Source organism: Zeus faber (genome assembly GCF_960531495.2).
Source record: "Zeus faber genome assembly, chromosome: 19".
Taxonomy (NCBI): domain Eukaryota; kingdom Metazoa; phylum Chordata; class Actinopteri; order Zeiformes; family Zeidae; genus Zeus; species Zeus faber.
This window is the reverse complement of record NC_137206.1, coordinates 3657157-3683974: the sequence shown is the minus strand read 5'-3', so window position 1 is coordinate 3683974 and position 26818 is coordinate 3657157. Positions and strand designations below refer to the sequence as shown.

General features: G+C 45.9%; 1 protein-coding gene across 3 annotated transcripts in view; it reads right to left on the bottom strand.

Annotated features, from left to right (window-relative positions):
- The window catches only part of esyt2b (extended synaptotagmin-like protein 2b), a 51577-nt gene extending 26520 nt beyond the window's left edge, over positions 1-25057 (bottom strand). For 2 of the 3 annotated variants that reach the window (XM_080020118.1, XM_080020119.1), the window contains exons 1-7: positions 24296-25057; positions 16869-16910; positions 15463-15597; positions 14564-14640; positions 14189-14261; positions 13147-13236; positions 4722-4777 (exon numbers count right to left, since the gene is read on the bottom strand). In XM_080020118.1, coding sequence (XP_079876244.1) covers positions 4722-4777; positions 13147-13236; positions 14189-14261; positions 14564-14640; positions 15463-15597; positions 16869-16910; positions 24296-24694 — 872 coding nt within the window. In that variant the 5' untranslated portion in view covers positions 24695-25057. The remainder of the gene's footprint in view (positions 1-4721; positions 4778-13146; positions 13237-14188; positions 14262-14563; positions 14641-15462; positions 15598-16868; positions 16911-24295) is intronic. The other variant, XM_080020117.1, reaches the window with a different exon arrangement.
- Between the last annotated feature and the right edge of the window lie 1761 nt (positions 25058-26818).

Sequence of the window (26818 nt, the reverse complement as noted above, 5' to 3'; positions counted from 1 at the left end):
GAGGAAAAATGGGTATTGTATGTATTGTGCGACAGTTCTGTGACAGTATGTATTGTGTGACAGTTCTCTGTGTCCAATGGACACAAAGAACTGTCGGTCCTGTAGGTAGGTTCTGAAGAAGTTTAGAACAGGGCCGGGTAGGCTGACCCATTTTCACAATCCGTCTAATAAAATATCATGGTCAACAGTGTCAAAGGCGGCACTGAGATCCAGGATCACGAGAACAGATAGTTTGTTAGAATCTGTGTTTATGCTGCTTGCTGTTGTGGGTGTGGGTTGGGGTGTGGGGGGTGGCTGTCGGCCTTTGGCTCCTGCTGCTCGGCTTCTCTGCAGCAGGTGCAGTAGATAGTCATTAAACGGAAAATAAACTGTTTTTTCAAGTATTTTGCTGAGGAACGGCAAGTTGGACATGGGCCTATAGTTATTGTGATGTGGGGATGAGATGGTTTGAGCAGCCACACCTGACCGGGACCTAGGTGATTGGGTCAGGGTGGCTGCATACCTATTCCTTGGTGGTTGGGCTAAGAAGCAACAGGTTAAAACCCGTATCTTCACACACACTCAGGAGAGGAGCCTTGTCATGGCCTCCTCTCTACAATAAACTGGTGTCTATGACGCATCGTCTTCTGTGTCTCTGTGCCAGAGGGCCCTTAAAACGCGACTTGGGTGGCGTGGGGCAGGCGGAACTGCCACAATTACAAATAACTTGCATCAAGATTGCTGTCCTTCAGGAGTGGTTTAATAACAGTTGTTTTAAGCGAAGCAGGAAACCCACCTGATTGAAGAGGGCAGTTCATCATTTATAATACCTCATGTGCTAAGCAGTTAAAAACTGTTTTTAAAAATGTGGTAGGGAGAGGGTCCAAGCAGCAGGTGGAGGACCTGAGCTGCCCAACGATAGTGTCTAGTTCGGGGAGAAAGTGAGACATGGCCGCAGTCATATCCCTGGAGAGCTGGAGGGTAGGATCATTTCTGAATCTTGAACCATAAATGTTCTGTCTGATAGCAATAATTTTGTAATTGAAAAATGATGTGAATTGCTTATATTTTTCAGGGGACAGCATCCCTGACGGGGTTGCAGATGGTGGATTAGTAAGTTGATTAACAGTGGAGAAGAGCACTTTACTATTGCTGACATTTTAATTGATCATTTAGAGAAGAAGGACTGTCTGGCCTATTTGATTTATTTGTGTAGTGTTTGCATCTATCCTTGTAGATTTTATGGTGAGCCTCGAGTTTTGTCTTTTTCCAGTGTAGTTCTGCCCGGCGACACTCTCTGAAGCTGAACAATCGCTCCATTTCTCCAGGGGGCTCATTTTCCCTATAGTATGTCTTTAGTTTTAACAGGTGCATTGTTTAATGGTCAATGATGTTTCGTATTTTTGAGCTGAAGTTGTTCACAGGATCCTCAGTTGATGATGCCATGAACAACAATAAATCATTTCGTTTTCTTGAAGGTTTCAATGGTGTTATTGTAAATTATATGTAATGTTTTATTATATGTTTTTTGATTGTTGGGGTACCCCATTCTGTTCAGGAAAATCAGAGGCATGAAAGAATATGCAAAAGTGGTCTGAAATAGCAACATCCATGAGACAGGGTACAGTAATATTAAGTCCTTTTGATATGACCAAGTCTCGAGTGTGCCCCTTAGTGTGGGTGGTTCCAGAAACACGCTGAGTGAGGTCAAAGGCTAATAAAGTTTCTAGCAACTGGGTCTGCCTGATTTTCAACATGAATATTAAAATCACCTGAGATAAATACACAATGATAGCGGAGACCTTGGACAGTAGCTGAGAAAATTAATCAAGAAAGCCATATTTACATTTTGGTGGCCGATAGACAGTAATTATTGAAATCAGAGTATTGCAGTTTATAAATATAGCAACGTGATAAAAAGACAGCAGCTACTCCAACGCCTTTCTCATCAGATCTCGTGGCTTTATGGATTTTTAATTGAGAGGCGCTGTCTCAACGAATGCAACTGTGCCACTTCTATCCCGCCAGGTCTCCGTCAGTCGAGTAAAATCCAGGTGAGCGATACTTACAAGGTCATTAACTAAAAATGACTTATTGGTTGGCGACCTGACGTTTAATAAAGCCGTTTTTTATTGTTTGAGGTACACAGCTTTGTGGAGGACTGATAATTCGAGCCGGTAATAAACTGCTATGGTTCCAGTAAGTTACATGGAAATTACGTGATCTGTGTCTATGGTTTATAACTGCAGGAATATGGACAGCAGAGTGACAGTCACTGGCCATGGGAGGGTGGATTGGACTCACTGGCCGTCAGATGCATTGCAGGAGTACAGAGTAAGTCCAATCTTCATAGATAACAGAAGAGAGCCTTGTAGTTCGGATGGGGGTGGTGGTGCTTAAAGAGATCCGTCCTGTAGAAGGTGGTGAAGTTGTCCACATAGGGGATGCCTCTCTTACAGCGGTAGTCCTTCAACCAGATGTGCAACTTCCTTAATCGGCTAAACTTCATGTCACATGGAGGAGGTCAGGGACACATGGAGGAGGTCAGGGACCCATGGAGGAGGTCAGGGATGGAAGGTGGTCAAGGACGCATGGAGGTGGTCAGGGACGCATGGTGGAGTTCAGGGATGCATGGTGGAGGTCAGGGACCCATGGAGGAGGTCAGGGATGGAAGGTGGTCAAGGACGCATGGAGGTGGTCAAGGACACATGGTGGTCAGGGACACATGGAGGAGGTCAGGGACGCATGGAGGAGGTCGGGGACACATGGAGGAGGTCAGGACGCATGGTGGTCAGGGAATCATGGACTAGGTAAGGGATGCATGGAGGAGGTCAGGGACGCATGGTGGTCAGGGACACATCGAGGAGGTCAGGGACCCATGGTGGAGGTCGGGGACACATGCTGGAGGTCAGGGACACATGGTGGAGGTCGGGGACACATGCTGGAGGCAAGGGATGCATGCTGGAGGTAAGGGATGCATGGAGGAGGTCAGGGATGCATGGAGGAGGTCAGGGATGCATGGTGGTCAGGGTCACATGGAGGAGGTCAGGGATGCATGGGTGTAGTCTGGGGACATGTTACTTTCATGGTGTGAATGCGCGTGAGTCTCTGGTTGCATTGAAGGATCGCCTCATCAACAATGTAAGCAGATAAACGGTCACTCCTCTTCTCTGGCCGGATGACCGAGCACAAATGTGTATTTATTGTTCCCTCCTTTCTCCTTCACGGGATACGTGCTTATTCACAGACTGAGAGGGGAAGTGAAATCCAACTACTCACGGTGAAACCACACGCACTGTGAAGCAGATGTGAACCGTCATCCATCTCAACCGGATCTTAACTCGATCTGGATTGATCTGGACCCAAGTTACCAGGTCTGAACTGTGGCCCCCTGCTGTCTGGATGCAGATCTTTGTTTTTGACTCAATATTTTCATGTCTAACTTTGATCTGATAAATGTGCTAGACACAAAATATCAGATATAGACAAAATATAAAAAGGATATATACAAAAATATATTCAGCTTCTTCACAACTCTTCAAAAGGCATCTGGTGACGCACGCACTGCTTGTTTCACTGCCCTGCTCAAACCAACAATCCCAGCATTCCTGCACATGAGGCCAGATACTGAACACATGTAACCCCACACACACACAGACACAGACAGACAGAAACACACACACACACACACACACACACACACACACACACACACACACACACACACACACACACACACACACACACACACACACACACACACACACACACACACACACACACACACACACACACAGCCCTATGCATGTATATAAATAAACAGACACATGGATGCACACCAGTTAACACTCACACAGCACGAGCTGCCTGGAGTGACTGGGCAGGAGGGCACACTGAGACCAAAAGCAGGCACAATGTTATCTAATAATATATAATATAATATAATATAATATAATATAATATAATATAATATAATATACAGTACAATATAATTTAATACAGCATAATATAGTATAAAAGACAGTATAATGTAATATTATATTATGAGATCAATATCATCATATTATATTATAACCTGATCTATAGGTGAGTGGAAGAAGTGGAAGGAATTGGACCCATGTGTATCCACGTGACAGTAGATTTAACCTCCAACAGGATGGGACATGAACCCCATTCATGAAAAACAAATTTGTTTTATTTTTTTACATTTTCAAAAAATAAATGGCAGAAAACTGTGAATGTTAGTGAAAATTACCTGGAAATATTTAAGATTTTATAAACACCAATTCATGACACATTAATAAACCTTAATTTGGAGCAATTGATGACTTTTTAGGACCTGCTGATAGGTTCAGGTACATTTGAGATTCTGAGGATTCTGGGTCAAGTAGTTCTGGGTGAACTCTGCTCTGTGGATGTGAATATAAGGAAGGAGGGAAGGAAGGAGGGAAGGAAGGAGGGAAGGAAGGAGGGAAGAAAGGAGGGAAGGAAGGAAGGAAGTTAGGAAGGAAGGAAGGAAGGAAGTAGGGAACGAAGGAAGGAAGGAAGGAAGTTAGGAAGGAAGGAAGGAAGGAAGGAAGGAAGGAAGGAAGGGCATGGGCTTCCATGTTTCCCGTCACTCAGGACTTAAAAGTCACGCTGCTCTGAGTTCCAGATCTGTACACACACACACACACACACACACACACACACACACACTCACACACACACACACACACACACACACACACACACACACTTACTGGAGGCCAGGAATGTCCAGTATGTTGGTGAGTCCGGTCCAGCTGATGTCCAGAAGCTGCAGAAAAACACAGTGATGTCAAACAGGAGTCACATGAGCTCATCTGTGTGAGCACAAGAAGTTTTACTCTGTGTTACCTTACATTTCCCCAAACTCCTTTCCTGGAAATCCCAAATCCCTTCATTCACCACAAATGATGCATGTATATGAATACCGATATACTGAAACCAATAGTTCCAACCCCACCCCCACCTCCACCTCCATCCACCCGTTTTTTCACCCAGCCTGTTTTAGAATGGATTTAAGATTCTTGTCCATTCATTTAGATCCCAGTCCAGTCACACATGTTTCCTTGAGACTGTATGTTCTGTATCTTCTGTATGATACTGTATGTTCTGTATCTTCTGTATGATACTGTATGTTCTGTATGTTCTGTATGATACTGTATCTTCTGTATCTTCTGTATGATACTGTATCTTCTGTATGATACTGTATCTTCTGTATGATACTGTATGTTCTGTATGATACTGTATGTTCTGTATCTTCTGTATGATACTGTATCTTCTGTATGATATTGTATGTTCTGTATGATACTGTATGTTCTGTATAATACTGTATGTTCTGTATGATACTGTATGTTCTGTGTGATGTGGTGATGGGATGTTTGAGCAGCAACACCTGACCTGGATTGAGGTGATTGGGTCAGGGTGGCTGCATACCCGATGCTCATTGGTTGGGCAAACGAGCAGCAGGTTAAAACCCCCATCCACACACTCACTCAGGAGAGGAGCCCTGTCATGGCATGTTCCATCTGCTCCTAGCTTGTTCCACCTGGCCCCCTCTCTACAATAAACTGCTCCTAGCTTGTTCCACCTGGCCCCCTCTCTACAATAAACTGGTGTCTACAACCCATCGTCTTCTGCGCCGGATGGCCCTGAAAACACCACTTGGATAGCGTGCAGTAGGAGAAATTGCCACATTCTGTATGTTCTGTATGTATTGTATGTTCTGTATGTGTTCTTATTGATTGTTCTCAATGTGTGTATAGTGCATTCTGCATGTTCCGTCCGTGTTCCTTTCTATTTTCTGTTATGATGTGGTCCGTCCTTCTTTTATTACGTAAAGCACTTTGAACAGCATTTACTTGTCTCAATGGTGCCATATAAATAAAGATTGATTGAGCTCAAAATGCCTCTTGCTTGGAAACCTCTCTCCCAAAGTGGAGTATTTTATTGCCCCAAACTAAAAACACTGAAAATGGTTTATCCACCCAACGAATTCATGTCTCAACAGTTGCAAAGCACATTCAATTATCTTCATTTTTTTCTTTTTTTCCATAAATCACATTGCCTCGCATTTCTAAAATATATTCTGTATATTTTTATATATTTGACTATTTCTGTTTTCTGGTGCTTCCAGCTGTTTGTGTATATTTGGCAAATGCAATTGCACTTTGCTTTGTATTCTTTTTCATTAAATTACTTCATATTTTACTGTAATTTTCTTTTTTTTTGGAATAACAAGATTTTGGTTCGGTTCAGCTTTTTTCTTTAACGCTAACCATCTGTAGAATCGCACCAATCCACGTAATTGTGTGTAAATGCACCAGCAGCAATAACATGTGATTACATTGACATTTTAGAACTAAACAAAAAAGTCAAGATCCTGTGAAGCGGTTAAGAAGTAAAATAACTTAGAGATCATTTATTTTGTAGGGATGAAACGCGATGCGCGGATCCAACGCGTTCATTTATTACTTAGTGTGTTTGATTTATGTTCGTTAGTCAGTAAATCAGTAAAAGGTTATTGATTAAGCACCTTGGAAACAGAACGCTGAGCAAACACAACGAGCAATGAGATCAATTAGAGAACACACAAACGCACGCACAGGCACACACACACACACACACACACACACACACACACACACACACACACACACACACACACACACGCACGCACGCACACGCACACTCATCTGGTGATTGAAATATCCGAGCCACTTTAATGAGTTCAGCTCATCGCTCGTGGTCGTTACTAAACAGAAAATAGTGGAAAAGTATGAATCTTTTTTACTTTCATGAAATGACATCTTTTGTTGGGGGGGCTGGAAAGCTGCTTTCATTTCATCAGAATCAGAACATCTATCACAATATGTAATACATATTTTAATCATTCATACAACCTGTTTATTCTACATCACCGGCAAATATAGGCTGCATTCTTGATCATTTTTAGACGCTCTCAGATCTGAACTTCTTTAATTATTTATACCATTTTTAAATATTTCATACGTTTTACGTATATAGTTTGTGACATGGTCAGATTTCGTTTTACATTTAATTTTAATTTTATTTAACCTATTAATGTCTTGTATTTTTGTGTTTAACTTTCCACACGCAGGTGTATCCGAAGCTGTCAAACATTATATTAGAGTACGCTGCGACGGTTTCTAATATGATCTGTACATTACAGCATGATAGTGTGAAAGCATAAATATTACAATCATTGTTACAAAACAAAACACTTGAGAATCGAATAGAGAAATATATTTTAAAAATACTTAAATCATTTTGTACAAACTGTGTAAAATTACAAAAAAACTATACAAACTGTAATAAGCTAGTAAGTACTTTATTTATTTATAATTCATATTTATAATTCATAATATATAAAAAATATATATTTAAATATATATTTATATATATTGTATGTATACAAATGTACACAGTATGTATGTATACAAATCTGACAATTTCTGTTTTGTATTTTTCGGCTATTTGTATATATTTTTCTATTTATTTTATTTTTACTTCACTTTCTATTCTATTTTATTTTTATTATTATATTATTCTCCATTTTTTCAGACCCTTTATCTTTTTATGCCGTTTGCCTGATACTGAGTTGTCAACACATTTTTGTTTTGGAGTTTGTGTCATTTGATTGAAAAAGCTGCAGTTCAAACTGATCTTAAACTTGTTCTCAAGTCTCTGATCTCATCACATCCTGAACCGGAGCTGATCCCCAGTGGATCCAACGTGTGTGAAGTGCCGTTAAACCAGGATGGAGATTCATCCCTCTCTCCCTGAACATTTTCCCCCGAAAACAGATTGTGCATCTCAACTAGCTCCATGGGAACCTGCTCCCAGCGAGCCCGGGGGACGGCAGAACCGCAGGGCCGTGCACGTGTGCGTGTGTGTGTGTGTGTGTGTGTGAGAGAGAGAATGAAGTCGAGGATAGGGCTAGCAGAGAGGCGCATTGTGTGATATGCCACTTATCTCTTTCATGCAGCGATTAAGTCTTTCCTAGGGTCTGGGTCTCCTGTGTGTGTGTGTGTGTGTGTGTGTGTGTGTGTGCGTGTGTGTGTGTGTGTGTGTGTGTGTGTGTATGTGTGTGTGGCTCGTTCTAAATTAAACATGATATTCTCCTCAAACTTCTCAACTCCTCATTTGAGTATACCAGTACACCAGCACAAATGCAGCTCGCACAGGTCACGTGACGGCTGTGCAGTCTAGTGAACGCTTCACAGTCCGGACCTCACCAAGATGGCGGCACTTCCAGATGTTACTGACATCCGAAATTTATGGGTGTCACAGAGCCGACGAACCCACAGACAATGAATAAGACGTGTTTTTTCGGGTTAATAATGACTCATGCTTATTGACAATTACTGGAGATACATGTGCAATTATCAGGCAGGGATGGTGTTATGCAGTCGTGCTGTGGATTGACGCGCACGCAGCACAGCTGGACATTTGCAGCACGACTCACTCAGCAGCTTTGTAGCTTATTGACTGTGTTTACAGGCATTTCTGCAATGCTGCACATTCATTCAGACGCCGTTTGACATCACTGGACAAAAAGCACAAATTATCGACACACAGTAGAACGGCACCAGCCAGTGAGTGAATACTCTACAGAGTCCAGGAGCAAAGAAATCTGCCAAAGACGACCAAGACACGTCTCAAAGCCAACATGATGAGTCTCAATCTGTGCTCAATGTTGCTGATGTTGCTGACCTCTATTATGTCTATTATGAAAATAATTCAGTATTACCAGAGAGCGCAGCGTGTCAAACGCCATGAATATAAACGCTTCAGAGCACAACTGACACACACCAGAGTAAGTTCTACAAAATAAAAACCCCAATACCATCACTGTCAGAATTTATACAATCTTCCTGAATTATAATTACCGGTTTACAAAGTGCCATAAAATAATTCTGTTCACGAAAATAGATTTATAATTGTGATAAATATTTGTGTTGAAATAGCTAAAATAATGGTGATTATCATTTCAGCCATAACCACGCAGCCCTCCTTCAGAATGATAAGCGCCGTTTGCTGTGGTGTAGGGAACGCACCCACTGCCACGAACACCGTCCTATCACGCTGTAACCAGGCAGAAGTAATGAACGTCTGCAGTCACAAAACACACCGCAACAGAGAGACAAAGCACACCCCAACATTGAACTTTACACTACCCTGGACCCTGCGTATTGCTGCCTGCAGCTAGATTTATTATTATTAGTTATTATCATTATTATTATTATTATTATTATTATTATTAATATTATTATTATTATTATTATTATTTGATTATTATTATTATTATTATTATTATTATTATGTGATCATTATTATAATATTATTATATTATTATATTATTATTATTATTATTTGATTATTATTATTATTATTATGTGATCATTATTATAATAATAATAATTATTATTATTATTATTATTTGATTATTATTATTATTATTATTATTATTATTATTGTTATTATTATTATTATTATTATTATTATTATTATTATGTGATCATTATTATAATTATTATTATTATTACTAGTGGATCCCTGTTATAAATGTAAGACTTTCTAAGACATTTTAATGGCACTAGTTTAACAAAATGTAAGGACATCTTTGCAAGAAAAAAGAAACAACAAATTTGAAAATATAGACACAATAGAAGTTCAGGAGGATCAGTCGACTCCAGGTTTCTTCTATCAATGATTCACCGCTTGGCCCGGTTATGTTTTGGCATAACTCTGATGTCATGCACACTACCGTCCACTTTCCACAATGGACAATGAAACTGCCGGTAACGGATCATGACTCAGTCGCAGAGCCCTGAGGCCCCGCCCCCCTGCTGCACAGAGCTGAGCGGCCGCCTGTTGTTTATTATTATACGTCACGTGTCCAAATTCAACCAAATTGGACACTGAACATCCCCGGGTCCCCAGCAACACCCCACAGACAGACAGACAGACAGACAGACAGACAGACAGACAGACAGACAGACAGACAGACAGAGGGACAATCTGCAGCAGCAGCCACTGGACGTGTTCACAGCTCCTTCTATGGAGGCTGCAGAGCACGACTGGAGGGGTGGAGGCATGTAGTGATGGAGGGATGGAAAGATGGAGGGATGGAGGGATGGAGAGATGGAGGAATGGAGGGATGGAGGAATGGAGGGATGAATGGAGACATTCTATTCTGTTGTGATTCTCTTGATGGAAGGAGGACTTGATGTTAAAAGTGATTTTATTTTCCCAGTTTCCTCCTCTTCCTCTTCTTCCTTCTCTCAGTTTCCTCCTCTTCCTCCTCCTCGTCTTCTTCTTCTCAGTTCCTCCACTTCCTCATCTTTCTCCTCTCAGTTTCTTCCACTTCCTCATCTTTCTCCTCTTAGTTTCCTCTTCTTCCTCATCTTTCTCCTCTCAGTTTCCTGCTCCTCCTCCCCCAGTTTCCTCTTCTTCCTCATCTTCCTCCTCTCAGTTTCCTCTTCCTCCTCCTCTCAGTTTCCTCTTCCTCCTCCACCCCGTTTCCTCCTCTTTCTTTTCTCAGTTTCCTCCTCTTCTACCTTTCAGTTTCCTCCTCTTCCTCCTCTTCCCCCTCTCACTTTCCTCCTCTTCCTCCATTCAGTTTCCTCCTCCTCCTCCTCCTCTTCCTCCTCTCAGTTTCCTCCACCTCTGTTCTCAGATATCTGCCTGGATGTGAGGAAGCCGCCGATGCAGCTTGATCCACATCTATTTAAAGCTCCAGAAGAGCTCCGCAAGGAACTCCTGTTTGCGAGAAATGGGCTGAATATTTTTAGCCTCCGCCGCTGCAGGAGAGTGGAACAGGAAGTGAAGTCATGATGTCATCCAGATGACACGCACGCTGGCGAAGCTCCAACGTCAGGACAATCAACGACAATGAGTGGAATACTCACAATGAAGCGGTTGGAAGATGAGTCACAAGAGCGTGCGGATGGAGACGACCCCCCCGAGCGGTTCTGCCCCTGACCCATGTCTCTGCTGGAGGCCACAACCTGCCTCGTGCACCAGCACCACAGGCCCCCACAGTGTCACCTCAAAAAAAAATTTATGTTATGTAAATATGTCAAACATATTTGACACTTTTTTTTTAGCTGGAACTTTATGAGAAACATCCATTCAATGCATTTGCATTCTGCATGTGCTGCTCTATACGCCGTGGCCATCGTTGGCGGCGGGGTCCGCCACGCACGCAGCCGGCAGCAGGCGGCCGCGGTGAAGGAGCTAAAGCAGCGTGGATACGGATGAAAATTCAGAAGAAATAAGAAAACTCATCCCCACCACCCAGAGTGGGAGGTTCTTCTGGGAGGCTTTCCTCACCCGGGTGGGGTGGGGACCTGGTGAAGCTGCTCAATTCCAGGCACTATGCACAGTTTCTCACACTCCATATTATGGATCCAGAAGAACAACTGAGTGGGGAGAAATCGGTATTTATGTAGAGAAGTACTATGCATGTAAGAATATGCATATGCGTATGCATATGTTGTGGTAACATACTGTGTATAGATACATTATAGATATAGAACATTTTTGCCCATTTGAAGATTTGTGTGTGTGTGTGTGTTTATGTGTGTGTGTTCATGTGTGTGTGTGCGTGCATGCCTGTATTTGTGTGTTTGTGTGTGTGTGCGTGTGTGTGTGTGTGTGTGCGCGCGTGTATGCGCGTGTGCATGTATATGTACGTGTGTGCATTTGTGTGTGTGTGTGTGCGTGTGCATGCGTGCCTGTATTTGTGCGTGTGTGTGCATGTGTGTGCATGTGTGGGCATGCGCGTGGGTGTATTTGTGTGTGTGTGTGTGTGTTTATGTGTGTGTTCAAGTGTGTGTGTGTGTACTTGCATGCCTGTATTTGTGTGCGTGTGTGTGTGTGTGTGTGTGTGTGTGTGTGTGTGTGTGTGGGGGCTGGAAACAAACTGCATCAGCACAATTATTCTGGGGAAACTTTTCTCTCAAATAGAATCTGCAAAAAATTCCAATATTTTCTCCCCGGTGGAAATATTTTATTTCTCCACGGCAGAATATCGACGCTGACGCAACGTGTGCAGCACGGCAGCGTTTGAAAGCAGCTTATTAGTGTTTGTAAAGCGGATGGGTTTTCCCACTGACTCGCAGATGGAGGCAGAACATAACCAGAGTGGAGAACGCAGCAGGCTCACGAGGGAGGAAGGTGTGGTTCAGCCAGATCATTTCACGCTGGAAAGCAGCTCTTCATTATTCAAACACAAATGGGACTTTCAGGGGAACAAACAAGCTTCCTCGCAGCCTCCAACCGGGCGGCGGCCACGTGGTGCTCGGCGGCGTCCCATCCCACTACCGCTTCCATCGACAACTTGGGAGCACGGTTCGAGGCTCCTAAAAAGCTTCATATTTAACGAGAAAAATTCATATCGTAGAACAAAGCCCACGGGACAAGCCCGCTGGTGTTTGCCGGAACCTTGTGAGTTGTGCTGAGGGAACCGGCGCTAAACTGTCAACTGAGGCCGCGCCCACACTCAAGCGGATATCTCTGGAAACACTTTTTCCCCCGCCGCACACCAGGCCAGCAGGGCGTCAGCGTTTTTCAAGGAGCTCAGTTTAAATTCCTCCACCCGTACACGGAAAACACCCTGGAATCTACCCCCATTGGGGCGGCAGCCACGTGTTGCCAAGCTGCATGCCACGCCAGCACAGTTCAGAACAACATCGGGGGCAGGATTCAAGGCTCCTAAAAAACCTCCTATTTGTCACTTCTTAAACGTAAAGGTACTTGCTGTCTGCTCTATGACGTCATGTGATCTTATGACGTCATGTGACCTTATCAGTTCTGCTGAGGAAGCCACGGCTAAAAAATCTGAACTTATATTTCCTGGAATATTCAAGTGGAAATTAGAGCTGTTGGAACTCCATGTTTCCAGATGAACGTTCCATTTCCTGTTCTGAGGAAAGCATGGAGGCTTGTTCTACAGCATCTGGACCGAGACGTACGGAGCCTTCAGAGCGTTCCCAATAAAAACCAACGCAGAGGGACGTTGTGTGCTGCCATGTTGCCATGACGACAGCTCTGTGATCTCGGGGGTACTCGGGCCGGAGCGACCAGCCTCCTGGAGACGCAGGGCGGGGCACTCACCGGCCTCTTCAGGAAGAACAGCGACAGAGCTCCAACCAGCGGCATGTTGCTAAGCAACGGCTCCATCACCACCCTGAGCACGCCGTGTAGCTGTGGACGAAGGACGGACACGCACACGGGCACGCACACACACGCACACACACACACAATCACCCAGACAACTCAGAGGGAATCTATCCTCTCATATTCAAGTTCAGTTTTCAGTCGATCCACAGACACTAGATTTACATACCAGGGTTCATTCTGGAATTACAAAGTGAAATAGAGAATGAGAAGGACTTTTTAAGTACTTTTTTTAAGCACTATTTTTTTCCTTTTCAAGGACTTCAGGCAAACAAATCTAATAATGTAATAATCTTAATCTCTTCATCTATTAAAAAATATTAGAATCTATATATTATATTTACATACAGTATATTATATATGTATAATATATGTATATATATATATACATATATATAATATATGTATATATATGTATATATATGTATATATATACATATATATATATAATATATGTATATATAATATATTAGGTGTCCCACCCACCCATCCTATACGTAGGAGCAGTGGGCAGCTGCTGTACTATGCATATGCATATATATATATATATTTTTTTTTTTTTAATATATATATATATATATATATATATAGAAACACACACACACAGTATACAGTACCAGTCACACTATACACATTACACACATAAGTTTTTCAAAACTATGAAATAACACATATGGAATGATGTAGTCACCAAAAAAGTGAAACAAATCAAAATATATTTTAGATTTTAGATTATTTAAAGTAGTCATCCCAGCTACAGACTTGTCAAACACAAAATGTATTTTTTCTGCAAATGTGGATGTTATCTTTGCTGCCCATGGATCCCTCACTACACGGTACATGTGCTTTTATCATTTCGTATCAAAACCTTTTCTCTGATCCTTCGGCTCTGATCCATCTGATCACATCGTCTCCCTAATCAATGCTTTCTGCATTTGGACCCAACACATCACCGGGCGTGGCTCTGACAGGAACTCACCTGGATGCTCTTGATGCCGGCTTTGCAGTAATATCGCTTAATATCCACCTCAATCTCAGTGTTCCCCACAAAACTATATATCAAATAGAAAGACGTGAAACAGAGTTAAATCAACCAGGAAAACAAGCAGAGGAGGCGAGAGCTAACATGAATAATAATAATAATAATAATAATAATAATAATAATAATAATAATAATAATAACAATAACAATGAGTATGATTATTATTGTTATTATTATTATTATTATTATTATTATAAAAATATATTATAATAATAATATATTAAAAAAAAAATTAAAAACGAATAATATAATAACAACAATAATAATAATAATAATAATAATAATAATAATAATAATAATAATAATAATCACCTAATCTGCAGGTCCATGATGATTTGGCGCTTGTCCACATTCTCTGTGTAAACTTTGACCCCGTTGACCCTGAGAGGCTGCAGCGAGAGACAGGAATCTTATTATAGACAGTAGGTCTCACAAACACACACACACACACACACACACACACACACACACACACACACACACACACACACACTGGAAACTATTTCAGTAACATGCATGAACCCACGTGCAGTTGGTCAGCTTCATAACTCTGTTCTTAAGATCAATGTTCAGAACTTTCTTCGGATGAAATGCTAAGACGTTCCCGTGAACGCTCTTCACTGCAATTCCTCAGCATTTTCTCAAGGACAGTCACACTTCTTACATTTCTTCTGTTCCGTTTATTTAGTTATCAACCATAACTGCGTCCTTGTCCACTTGCAGTCACATTGTGGTTTATTGTTGTAAACTTATGTAAAGTGAACCAACCTGGATGGAATCTGCATGGTCGCTAACATGACCATTTTATTATTACAATCTCAAAGTAAAATACAATTAATACTCTATCAATACTCTACTCTACTATTCTATCAATAACTGGAAATGAATGTTTATTAGTGAGAATCTCAATATAAACATTGTTAGTAATCTCAATTAAAACTGAGCCTGCCTTCCCATTGCTTATACTTACGAACAAAATGAAGAAGAAATGTAAGAACTTAGTTAGATCTAGAATCCCATTTATTGTTCATTTTTTTCCCTCAAGATTTTATTAAACAGAAAATAATTATGTCTTTAACTTTCTCCGTAAGACTCCTCTCTCCTCCAAACGCACTACACCTGGATCCTCTGAGTGAAGTGAATCATTTAACCATCGAATGACAAACTGCTCCAACCGTCAACCGTGCCGGGACGGAGGGGCGGAGCCTCACCTTGTCCCCCATGTCGATCTTGCTGAAGCAGAAGGTGCTGAGGTGGGCGCTGGACCTCTTCACCGCCGGCTCGATGGTCTCGTGGAGCAGCTTCTCTACAAACTGGCAGATGTAAGGCCACATCTGTCGCACCGTCTGGGGGACGGAGGAGGGCGGGGCTCAAAGGGGAACTCTGCTGTTTCTTTCACCTAAACCTCAAGTTTTCAACCGTGGGGAGTCGACCAGAGGGATCATCATAATCTCTGAAATTGTTTCTTGGAACTGAGAGAACGGCTTGAGCGGCCACAGTGTCGCTGAACAACGTGGGGGTAAAGGTTGTGTAAGTAAGACTTTCACTGCTCCAACCACAACAGACGCGACGTTGACATATCTTAAACAGCTGTTCCCTGCGCAGGCTGTCTGCTCTGTACGCTGCTTGTACACTCCCTCCAGAGGAACCAGATTTTCCAATTGCAATAATTAATGCAAATGTAATCATGGCCCCAACATTTGCAAAAGCTTGCAATTTTTGATGCACATATGACTCATTCTTCATTGGTTGCATTAAAAAACAACACTTATTTCTTTGACTTGTCATTTCTGCCAACTCCCAAACTTTTACTGCAGAAACACCTCCAAATATCACCGCAGGTTTTGAGAGAGACAAAATCACAACAATCACAAAATAACCCCGGAGGGACCGGGCTCAGAAAGACATTGTTCGCATGAATGTTGAATGGAAGCCCAAGGCGACGTCCTCAGAGGTCTTGTTTTGTCCACAACCCAAAGATATTCAGTTAACTGTAATACAGGACTTAAAAAAAAAAAAAAAAAATATTCACGTTAACAAGCTGGAATCAGAGAAATTGGAAATGTTCTTCTTAAAAAACGACTCAAAACGATTAACGGATTATCCAAAGAGTTGGCGATTAATTTAATAATTGGCAGCTAATCAACTAATCGTTGCAACTTATCCACTAATCGTTACAGCTCTATTTCTGACTGTTAGTGTTACTTACGAGGCCATCTGTCACCACTGTGATCAGAGCCCTGTCAGACCCCACCCCCCCACCCAGGTACAGTAGGATCAATACATTTAAAATATTTAAAGTGTTGTTGTATTAAAGTGGTGCTTGTCCTCCCCCCAGCACCAATCAATATTTAAAGGTCCACGCTCAGTTTGCTCCAGAGTGGAACCAGCAGCAGAGTGATGTGACAGGTTGATTCATGTGCACGCTGCAGATACGGTGTCTGCTGCAGATGCACGTCGTGCACGTTGTGTACATTGTGTACGTTGTGCATGTTGTGCACGTTGTGCATGTTGTGCATGTTGTGGCTGCAGAGAGAGACGGACTTCATCCGTTCACTGAACTACATCAAACTTTCCGTCTGAGGAGCAGCAGCCTGGACTGGGTTTGACTCTTTACCTTGTTCAGCCACTCCACACGTTCCACATCCGGGAAATGAACCTAGGAAGGAAAACACAGAATCAACACATTAAAACACAGAATATCATCAAAGAATATGGAACAGAACATGATGAACAGGAGGGATGTTTTTCAGAATTCTTTGTATTTTCCAAGTGAACACACAAGTACAAGGAGCGGGACATTTGTTGGACTTGCGCAGCAAAGGTTCAAATGATAACAAAATAAGTTGTTTGTATTTTTTTTCCACAGTTCTAATACCAAGAAGAAGTTAAACTCCATAAATGTTTAAAATGTTTAAATGTCCTGTTTTGGAAGCATGTCGGTTCCACCCAGCAACCAGTGCTGGGTCGGATGTCAGAAAAAATAAATTTTGTTTTTCGATGCTCAGTTGATCAACTGGAGCCTCGCTACACGCTGCCAAACCCACACTTCCTCTCTGACGGTGCCGTGCCTGGCGCCTACAGAGAAGTGGGCGAATGGATCCCGAAGGTTTTGGGAAAACCTCCTGGCAACGAGTTTCACAACTGGCATCTGGAGTTCAGACGAGTGTCCGTGTGTTCATCCTGTGAGGTGGTGAGGTGCTTGTCTGAGCAGTTTGGTGTTTGAAGAAGCTCATCATGAGCAAAGCGCATCAGTGAAAACTACTCATTCAAAGCTCAGACGTCGTGTAAGAGAACAACCATCAAATCAGTATTGGCAGGTTTCAGCATCGGCGTCCCAAAAATAAAAAGTCTTGTTCTTGTGCCAAAACCGCAGAAAGTCAAGTCACTTTGTTGATATCTGCCACGTCTGATCTGATGTTTCATATTGGGGACATTTTTTGACACAATGTCATTTCTCCTACTGATCGGACCAGTCCCAGAACCAGTAGGTGTTCCATACACTGATGGCACAGAACAAACTGCATCAATGATCTGATCAATTATCCAAACAGTCTGTTGTGTTCAAAACCACATTTGAACATCTTAGCTGTTAAGCTGCATTACCTGATGTTTCTGCTGATGAATTTGAAATGTGAAGGATTGTAAAATACTGCCTGGAGAATCACCTCCCTGATCTACAGCTTGTCACGTAAAGATTTGTCTGGTCAGCGTGGTTTTCTTCCTGTTAGAGGAGTCAACGCTTGGCAGAGGTGGTTTTTACAATGAAGCAGTAACTGAAGCAGTAAATGATCTTTAACTCAGTGTTTCAGGTGTAAAAAGTGCAGTTTTTTCTGCTTTCAGAGTCGAGGCGTCTGAGAGTCTTTTTGAGTGACACCTCAGACGGAGAATCCCAAAGTCTCCACAGAGCGGAGGTTATGTAAGCATCAGACACAGTGAGGAGCGTGCACGTTTCCAGCCGACAGGACGCGCACGTTTTGGGCGAGCGCACGTTTCCAGCCGACAGGGAGCGCGCACGTTTCCAGCCGACAGGGAGTGCACGTTTCCAGGCGGCAGGGAGCGTGCACGTTTCCAGCCGACAGGGCCGTGCACGTTTCCACGTTTCCAGCCGACAGGACGTGCACGTTTCCAGCCGACAGGGAGCGCGCACGTTTCCAGCCGACAGGGAGTGCATGTCTCCAGTCGGCAGGGCCCGTGCACGTTTCCACGTTTCCAGCCGACAGGACGCGCACGTTTCCAGCCGACAGGGAGCGTGCACGTTTCCAGGCGGCAGGGAGCGTGCACGTTTCCAGCCAACAGGGCCCGTGCACGTTTCCACGTTTCCAGCCGACAGGACGCGCACGTTTTGGGCGAGCGCACGTTTCCAGCCGACAGGGAGCGCGCACGTTTCCAGCCGACAGGGAGTGCACGTTTCCAGGCGGCAGGGAGCGTGCACGTTTCCAGCCGACAGGGCCCGTGCACGTTTCCACGTTTCCAGCCGACAGGACGCGCACGTTTCCAGCCGGCAGGGCGGGCGCACGTTTCCAGCCGACAGGGAGCGCGCACGTTTCCAGCCGACAGGGAGCGTGCACGTTTCCAGCCGACAGGGAGCGTGCACGTTTCCAGCCGACGGGGCCCGTGCACGTTTCCACGTTTCCAGCCGACAGGACGCGCACGTTTTGGGCGAGCGCACGTTTCCAGCCGACAGGGAGCGCGCACGTTTCCAGCCGACAGGGAGTGCACGTTCCCAGGCGGCAGGGAGCGTGCACGTTTCCAGCCGACGGGGCCCGTGCACGTTTCCACGTTTCCAGCCGACAGGACGCGCACGTTTCCAGCCGGCAGGGCGGGCGCACGTTTCCAGCCGTCAGGGAGCGTGCACGTTTTCAGCCGTCAGGGAGCGCGCACGTTTCCAGCCGTCAGGGAGCGCGCACGTTTCCAGCCGACAGGGAGCGCGCACGTTTCCAGCCGACAGGGAGCGTGCACGTTTCCAGCCGACAGGGAGCGTGCACATTTCCACGTTTCCAGCCGACAGGACGCGCACGTTTTGGGCGAGCGCACGTTTCCAGGCGGCAGGGAGCGTGCACGTTTCCAGCCGACGGGGCCCGTGCACGTTTCCACGTTTCCAGCCGACAGGACGTGCACGTTTCCAGCCGACAGGGAGCGTGCACGTTTCCAGCCGGCAGGGCGGGCGCACGTTTCCAGCCGTCAGGGAGCGTGCACGTTTTCAGCCGTCAGGGAGCGCGCACGTTTCCAGCCGTCAGGGAGCGCGCACGTTTCCAGCCAACAGGGAGCGCGCACGTTTCCAGCCGACAGGGAGCGTGCACGTTTCCAGCCGACAGGGAGCGTGCACATTTCCAGCCGACAGGGCCCGTGCACGTTTCCACGTTTCCAGCCGACAGGACGCGCACGTTTTGGGCGAGCGCACGTTTCCAGCCGACAGGGAGTGCACGTTCCCAGGCGGCAGGGAGCGTGCACGTTTCCAGCCGACGGGGCCCGTGCACGTTTCCACGTTTCCAGCCGACAGGACGTGCACGTTTCCAGCCGACAGGGAGTGCATGTCTCCAGCCGGCAGGGCCCGTGCACGTTTCCACGTTTCCAGCCGACAGGACGCGCACGTTTTGGGCGAGCCCACGTTTCCAGCCGACAGGGAGCGCGCACGTTTCCAGCCGACAGGGAGCGCGCACGTTTCCAGCCGACAGGGAGTGCACGTTCCCAGGCGGCAGGGAGCGTGCACGTTTCCAGCCGACGGGGCCTGTGCACGTTTCCACGTTTCCAGCCGACAGGACGTGCACGTTTCCAGCCGACAGGGAGTGCATGTCTCCAGCCGGCAGGGCCCGTGCACGTTTCCACGTTTCCAGCCGACAGGACGCGCACGTTTCCAGCTGGCAGGGCGGGCGCACGTTTCCAGCCGTCAGGGAGCGCGCACGTTTCCAGCCGGCAGGGAGCGCGCACGTTTCCAGCCGACAGGGAGCGTGCACGTTTTCAGCCGTCAGGGAGCGCGCACGTTTCCAGCCGTCAGGGAGCGCGCACGTTTCCAGCCGACAGGGAGCGCGCACGTTTCCAGCCGACAGGGAGCGTGCACGTTTCCAGCCGACAGGGAGCGTGCACGTTTCCAGCCAACAGGGCCCGTGCACGTTTCCACGTTTCCAGCCGACAGGACGCGCACGTTTTGGGCGAGCGCACGTTTCCAGCCGACAGGGAGTGCACGTTCCCAGGCGGCAGGGAGCGTGCACGTTTCCAGCCGACGGGGCCCGTGCACGTTTCCACGTTTCCAGCCGACAGGACGTGCACGTTTCCAGCCGACAGGGAGTGCATGTCTCCAGCCGGCAGGGCCCGTGCACGTTTCCACGTTTCCAGCCGACAGGACGCGCACGTTTCCAGCCGGCAGGGCGGGCGCACGTTTCCAGCCGGCAGGGAGCGCGCACGTTTCCAGCCGACAGGGAGCATGCACGTTTTCAGCCGTCAGGGAGCGCGCACGTTTCCAGCCGTCAGGGAGCGCGCACGTTTCCAGCCGACAGGGAGCGCGCACGTTTCCAGCCGACAGGGAGCGTGCACGTTTCCAGCCGACAGGGAGCGTGCACGTTTCCAGCCAACAGGGCCCGTGCACGTTTCCACGTTTCCAGCCGACAGGACGCGCACGTTTTGGAGGAGCCCACGTTTTCAGCCGACAGGGAGTGCGCACGTTTCCAGCCGACAGGGAGCGCGCACGTTTCCAGCCGACAGGACGCGCACGTTTTGGGCGAGCCCACGTTTCCAGCCGACAGGGAGCGCGCACGTTTCCAGCCGACAGGGAGCGCGCACGTTTCCAGCCGACAGGGAGCGCGCACGTTTCCAGCCGACAGGGAGCGCGCACGTTTCCAGCCGACAGGACGCGCACGTTTTGGGCGAGCGCACGTTTCCAGCCGACAGGGAGCGCGCACGTTTCCAGCCGACAGGGAGCGCGCACGTTTCTAGTCAGTCAGAGGCTTCAGAACATCAGCCAGAGCCAGGTCTCTGGTCTCTCAGATGCGGAGCAGGAAGATCGTCTGCAGCCTCCGTCTCACTTCGTGTAAAGATCCAGAGGCAACGTGGAGCAGATAGTTACAACTAAAGTCACAGCAGGTTCGACTGTTTTGGGAATAAATACTCGTACAATGTTCATTTCTCTTTTCTTCAGGGAGGAAGGAAAAGGGGCTTCTTGGATGTGAGACGCTGATTCAACCAAAAAGGTGCATCAGGTTTGGTTCGAAGTAGAGATGCCAGCGCTCCGACTGCGGCGCTATCAGGCCGTTACCAGCAGAAAGTACTGGATCGCATGTCAGAGGAGGAAAAAAGTAAGAATCCCATCTGATCCTCGAACAAATCTATTCTGAAATATCAGCAGCAGCGATGGAGAGTACGCTCGTCTGCCATCTCCACCCAGTGTCTGGGTGTCCGGGTGTGTATTGGTGGCACTGTGGCCGGAAATGCATTTAAAGCCGGAAAGTCCAACGGGAATGGAACCAGCAGCTTTTAGAAAAACAAAGATAGTTCTCCGAGCTGAGAGGTCCTTACAAACACCACCACACGATGGTGGTGTTAAGGTGACAGTGAGAATCAGGGGCATTGCAGTCAAACAGAGAGTGGCATGGCGTCTCCATCCTGTTGAGCTGTAACCAAGCAGAAGATCTGATCTCGTCGGGTTCCGGGCATCAGATAAAGTTCTTGACTTCTCACCACATTTTTGCATAAGACGCAGAGTGCAGTTGGTGATACTCCAAGAGGCCAGTGACTCAGCCCCACGGGAACAGAGAGGGACGGCTAGCGATACAGCAGCCAGGGCTGTAGTTTAAACATTCAGGGCAGTAGGCCAAAAACAGCCTTTTTGGCAGTGAAAAACAATGACGTTTTTCTTGGCCCGTGGCCCCGTCGGGTTTCTCTTCGGGCTCAGTGAGACACTGGCTCCAGCCCAGTTCTAAATGTTATTTACTGGCATAATTAAAAAGCCCTTCAATGAGAGCAGTGATTTATTGATTGCTCTGGCCTGTTTGTGTGGCAGGGCGCTTTAACCTGCAGTTCCTCTAATGGCCATTAGATGCTGCTTGAGAAAACCTCAGACTCAATGGAAGTCAAAGGAAAAAGAAGAAACTGCTCAAATGAAAGTCAGAGTCAACAACATCTGAGTTGACTTCTAACGTGCGCCTGGGCTGTGATTTTGAAAGTGCTTGTTCCATAAAGAAGATATTAACGGTGGGAACGGTGGCCGTGCCGCTTCCCTCTGACCGGCGGCGAGCGTAAAACCAAACTCGAGGCTGCAAAACGTCTCTGCGTAAACCAATGGGATCGGGCAGAGAGGCTCGATCTCCTCCCGCCACCGTCACCCCCATCAGCAGGTCGTAGTTTCACCGCTCTGCCGATACTGTAATAAAGACCATGGACGCCGCTCCAACCACGCCGCCCTCTCTCTTTGTTGAATGTTCCGAAACCGTCCCAGTCTTGCGTCAGCAGGGGTGAGCCTCTAGCTGCACTCTGCGAACAGAAGACAACACGACTGAACGCAGCAGGCCACTTGGGGGGCACTCGGAGACGCACCGGGATGACGAACAGCCGCCTGCCGTCAAATCGTCTCTGAGGACGTCTCTGAAGAAACTCATTAGCTGAAAGTTAATAGAGCTTGTTCGCCTTTAACCATTAATCTTTAACCGGAGTCAAATGTGTTTAACCCTGGGTCTGTTGTCGCAGTGGGCGTTCAGGCTGGAGTCTGTAGCGGAGGCACAAACATAAACATAGAGCACAGACCTGGTGCCTCGTCAGCCTGAAACCAAGTCCACCCGTGGCTGTAAGGATGTAGTGATGTAGTAATCTAATGATCTGTGATCTAATGATCTGTGATCTAATGATCTGTTATCTAGATCCATCCCAGTTGTGACACGCTGCAGGATTCAGCAGGGCGGTGATCACAGGGGATCCCACACCTCGGCATTGTAGCCCACGCTGCAGCAGCCGAGATCTGAGACTGAAGACACCATCAAACCAACCTGATACCCTGTCTGATCTCCCTGATGGGATGTCTCTGCATCAGAAGAGTTTGGAGCATTGAGTGACACGTGTGAGCTCCTGGGGACCCCCAGGACCAGATCTTTCCTGAAGATTCTCCTAGGATCGAACAATCTAAAATCCCAGCTCTGTGCGTAATTGGCATGACATTTTGAAGTTCTAGATTGATAGATGTACGGCAAGAAATAAAACACTCCATACCAGAACATACTCCTCTCCTCAGGTGGCAAATATGTAACTTTGGAATGAAACTCTTTCAGGACAGAGACTGAATAACCTTGGTGTCACCACCGGCGGTGTGACTCCGACACCCATGTGGAGGCCCCGGCGCTCCTCTCACCGCGGTAGAAATAACATCACTCTGTACCCCTACCACCCAGCCCTCCATCATCGCTGCTTAACGTCACCTCACCGGGAGAATAATGAAGCCCGTGGGAGATAAATCACTATCATCAATTACTGTCTGTGATAACGATTATCTATGACCTCAACTCTTCTTTAGCATGAGGACTGAAATGGTCGGGGGAATACATCATTACAGTTTAGGATAGAGATGTTAAGATCTCTGGAGTCTGAAATCATTGGTGTGATTCATTTACGTGGGATTTGGGACGTATAAGCACAGTAAGATAATGATATAAAGCTTCACATCATGCAGAATATCAATAATACATTAAAAAAGGGTCTCTGTGTTGAATGTGGTTGTGATTTCCCCATGGACTAATCAGCCCAATTGAGATTCAAACTAGTTGTTTTACAAGGGAAACGTGCTGAAATAGAGTGGTGTAATAGAGCCGCCAGAGTCTTTAAATATCCAGAGCCTGGGGAATGTTTCCTACCCCCGCACATGGATGTGCTGCTTTACTATTGTGTCATGCTGGATTTAGACTGGGACACCTGCTCCACCAGGGCTTCACAGCTCAACACTGTCATATGACTGGTTATTCCAAGAAACCCACACATCTCATGCACTTCACAGAAACACACCGAGGTCACCACGGGATGGGGTCAGGGTCAGGGTCAGGGTTCAGGTGAAGCCCTGCGTCTTACCCATGGCGGCAGGTCTGAGGAGGTGAGCCCCTGCCTGGCGCTCCTCTCCTCCTGCTCCCAGAAGGACAGGGTCCTGCTCAGCCTGCTGCTCTTGCTCCAGGAGTTCCTCCTCCACCAGAACACCAGCACCAGCCCCACCAGCAGCCAGCTCAGGCTGAACTCGAAGTATCCCAGCGCGTAGATGGGGAAGATCACCACGAAGGTCTTGGCGAAGTGGATCCAGGTGTGGCTCAGTTCCGTGGCGGCGGACAGCGGAGCCTCATCCCGCGGGGTATCCCCGGCAGGGTGCGGGGGGTCGGGCTGCACCGAGCCGGAGCTCCGCCGGGGCTCCTCCGGTGCAGAGGGACTGGCACCGTGTGCGTGGGCTCCGGGCACTGCCGTCATGCTGTCCCTGGACATGGCACGGCCCGGCGCGGCTCTGGGGGTCCCTGGCTTAAAGAGGTGAGGTCCAGAGCAGGAGGTAGGTTTCCATTGGCGATCGGTTTCCCCGCAAGCCCCGGTCCTCCCGTTAAACCCCCCGCACAGCGCGCTGTGGGGGCCGGAGGTGGAGCTCAGGTCGCTGCGTCTGGAGGAACATCTGGAGGAACATCTGCAGGAACATCCCACTGGAACCAATCCTCAGTCCTCTCTCCCACCGCTTCCCACTGAGCAGCGTGCGGACACTGGACTGGTCTGACGCGCGGGGCGCACTGTGAGCTCCTGGTGCGCCATCAGCACAGAGCAGCGCCACCTGGTGTCCTCTGGAGGTAAACACATCATGCTGAGAGAGCACAGTCCAGGTGTTAACAGATGATATATTTCATAATTATATTGCATAAAATTATGTTTTTCAGGGGATTTACCTCATTTGTTGACAGTAATGTTAAAAATGTTCTAATGTTGGTATTTTAGTTTATAATTACCTATCTGTATACATATGTGACCCACCCACTTATACACTGTACTAAATACTGTATTTATTTTTTCCCATGCAAATAAAGACCTCTCAACTGAAATGAATTTTACCATAATTTTTCTATTTTTAATTACTTTATTATGATTGCCTTTCTGTTCTGATGTGTGATGCTATAATGCTACAATTCCTCCTCAGGGATGAATAAAGTATCCATATAATATAATATAATATAATATATAAAATACAACACAATACAATACAATATAATATAATATAATATATTTAACTGGTCTATAATATAGTATAATAAAATATTATATAATATATACAATACAATATAATGTATTATAATGTCATATAATATAGTATAATGTAATATAATATAATATAATACAATATCATATGATCTTGAAGATTCATGCAGGATTTGGATATTATATCCTATGGGAATTGTCCCCAAATGTTGCGAATAATCTTTCTAGAGGAATAATTTAGGATGCCATATCAATTATTATATATTGTTGTAAAGTTCATATGTAAAAAATATCCTTTTATAAACATTTCATTTCTCTATGACTTTTGAATCTTGAATCTTGAAATTAAATGTAAAGATTTTATTTCTTACTCAACATTCCTACTTCCGGGGGGGGCGTTCCGAACCGGAAACGGGTACAAGTCTGAGACAGGCTCATTGAAGTCAATGGAAGAATGGCCGTTTTCCTTCGTCCTCCACTGGGTCCGTGTTCACTCTCCTGGTCTTCTGACACCAAATATAATAAAACTCTAATGTCCTCTGTCACATATTTGTTGTAATTTCTTTAAATCAGATGGAAAGATGTTAAAACCTCTGAAATGCTAACCGGCTAACTAAATAAAGTCGCGCAGTGTGACGTTAGTGAGCATTTACCCCTGGATGTGGAAATAGCTAATGAAGTCAAATGTACGAGTTGTTTATCGTTAACTCAGTGTGAAAAAAATCCAAACTACAAATAAATGAATATATTATGAACAGTATTATGCGGTCACGTCGTTCGAGAGGCAGTTTAATCGCCGAGAAGATCTGTTGCTATGCAACCACGGCTTTCGCGCTTGAATCGTGACGTCATATACATGCGACGTCGTCTCCAGCTCTCACTCTGAATAAAGTCACTTTTCATGGCCATGACAATGGTGATGGACACATATCATACAATAGTGTCCACTGTTGTCCTATTCAAACTATACCTATGTACATACCGATGTAACCATGATTACATCTACAACTGTAACTATGCTGTTTCCATGGTGATCAGCTGTTGATCCGTTCGATTCGCTCGGTCACTGATTAACAAGTCTGTCGTCAAGGCCAGGTGACGCGTCCTCCCTGGTTACAGCCTACCGCGCATGCGCACAGGAGCCCCAGCGTCATGGCGGCGTCAGCGCCGGAGTAGCGTTCTGTTCTGTTTGGGGATTATTATTAAAACGCAGAAGGGAAGAGCGGCGGCACCATGGACACAGAGAAGGTGGGAATAAGAAATTAAAAAGAATAAACATTGAATAGGAAATGCATCCAACATGGGCGGGTGGAAAGTCTGAATTGTGTCTGAGATGAAGCCTCCAGGTCCGTAAACTGTTTAAAATGGGTTCAA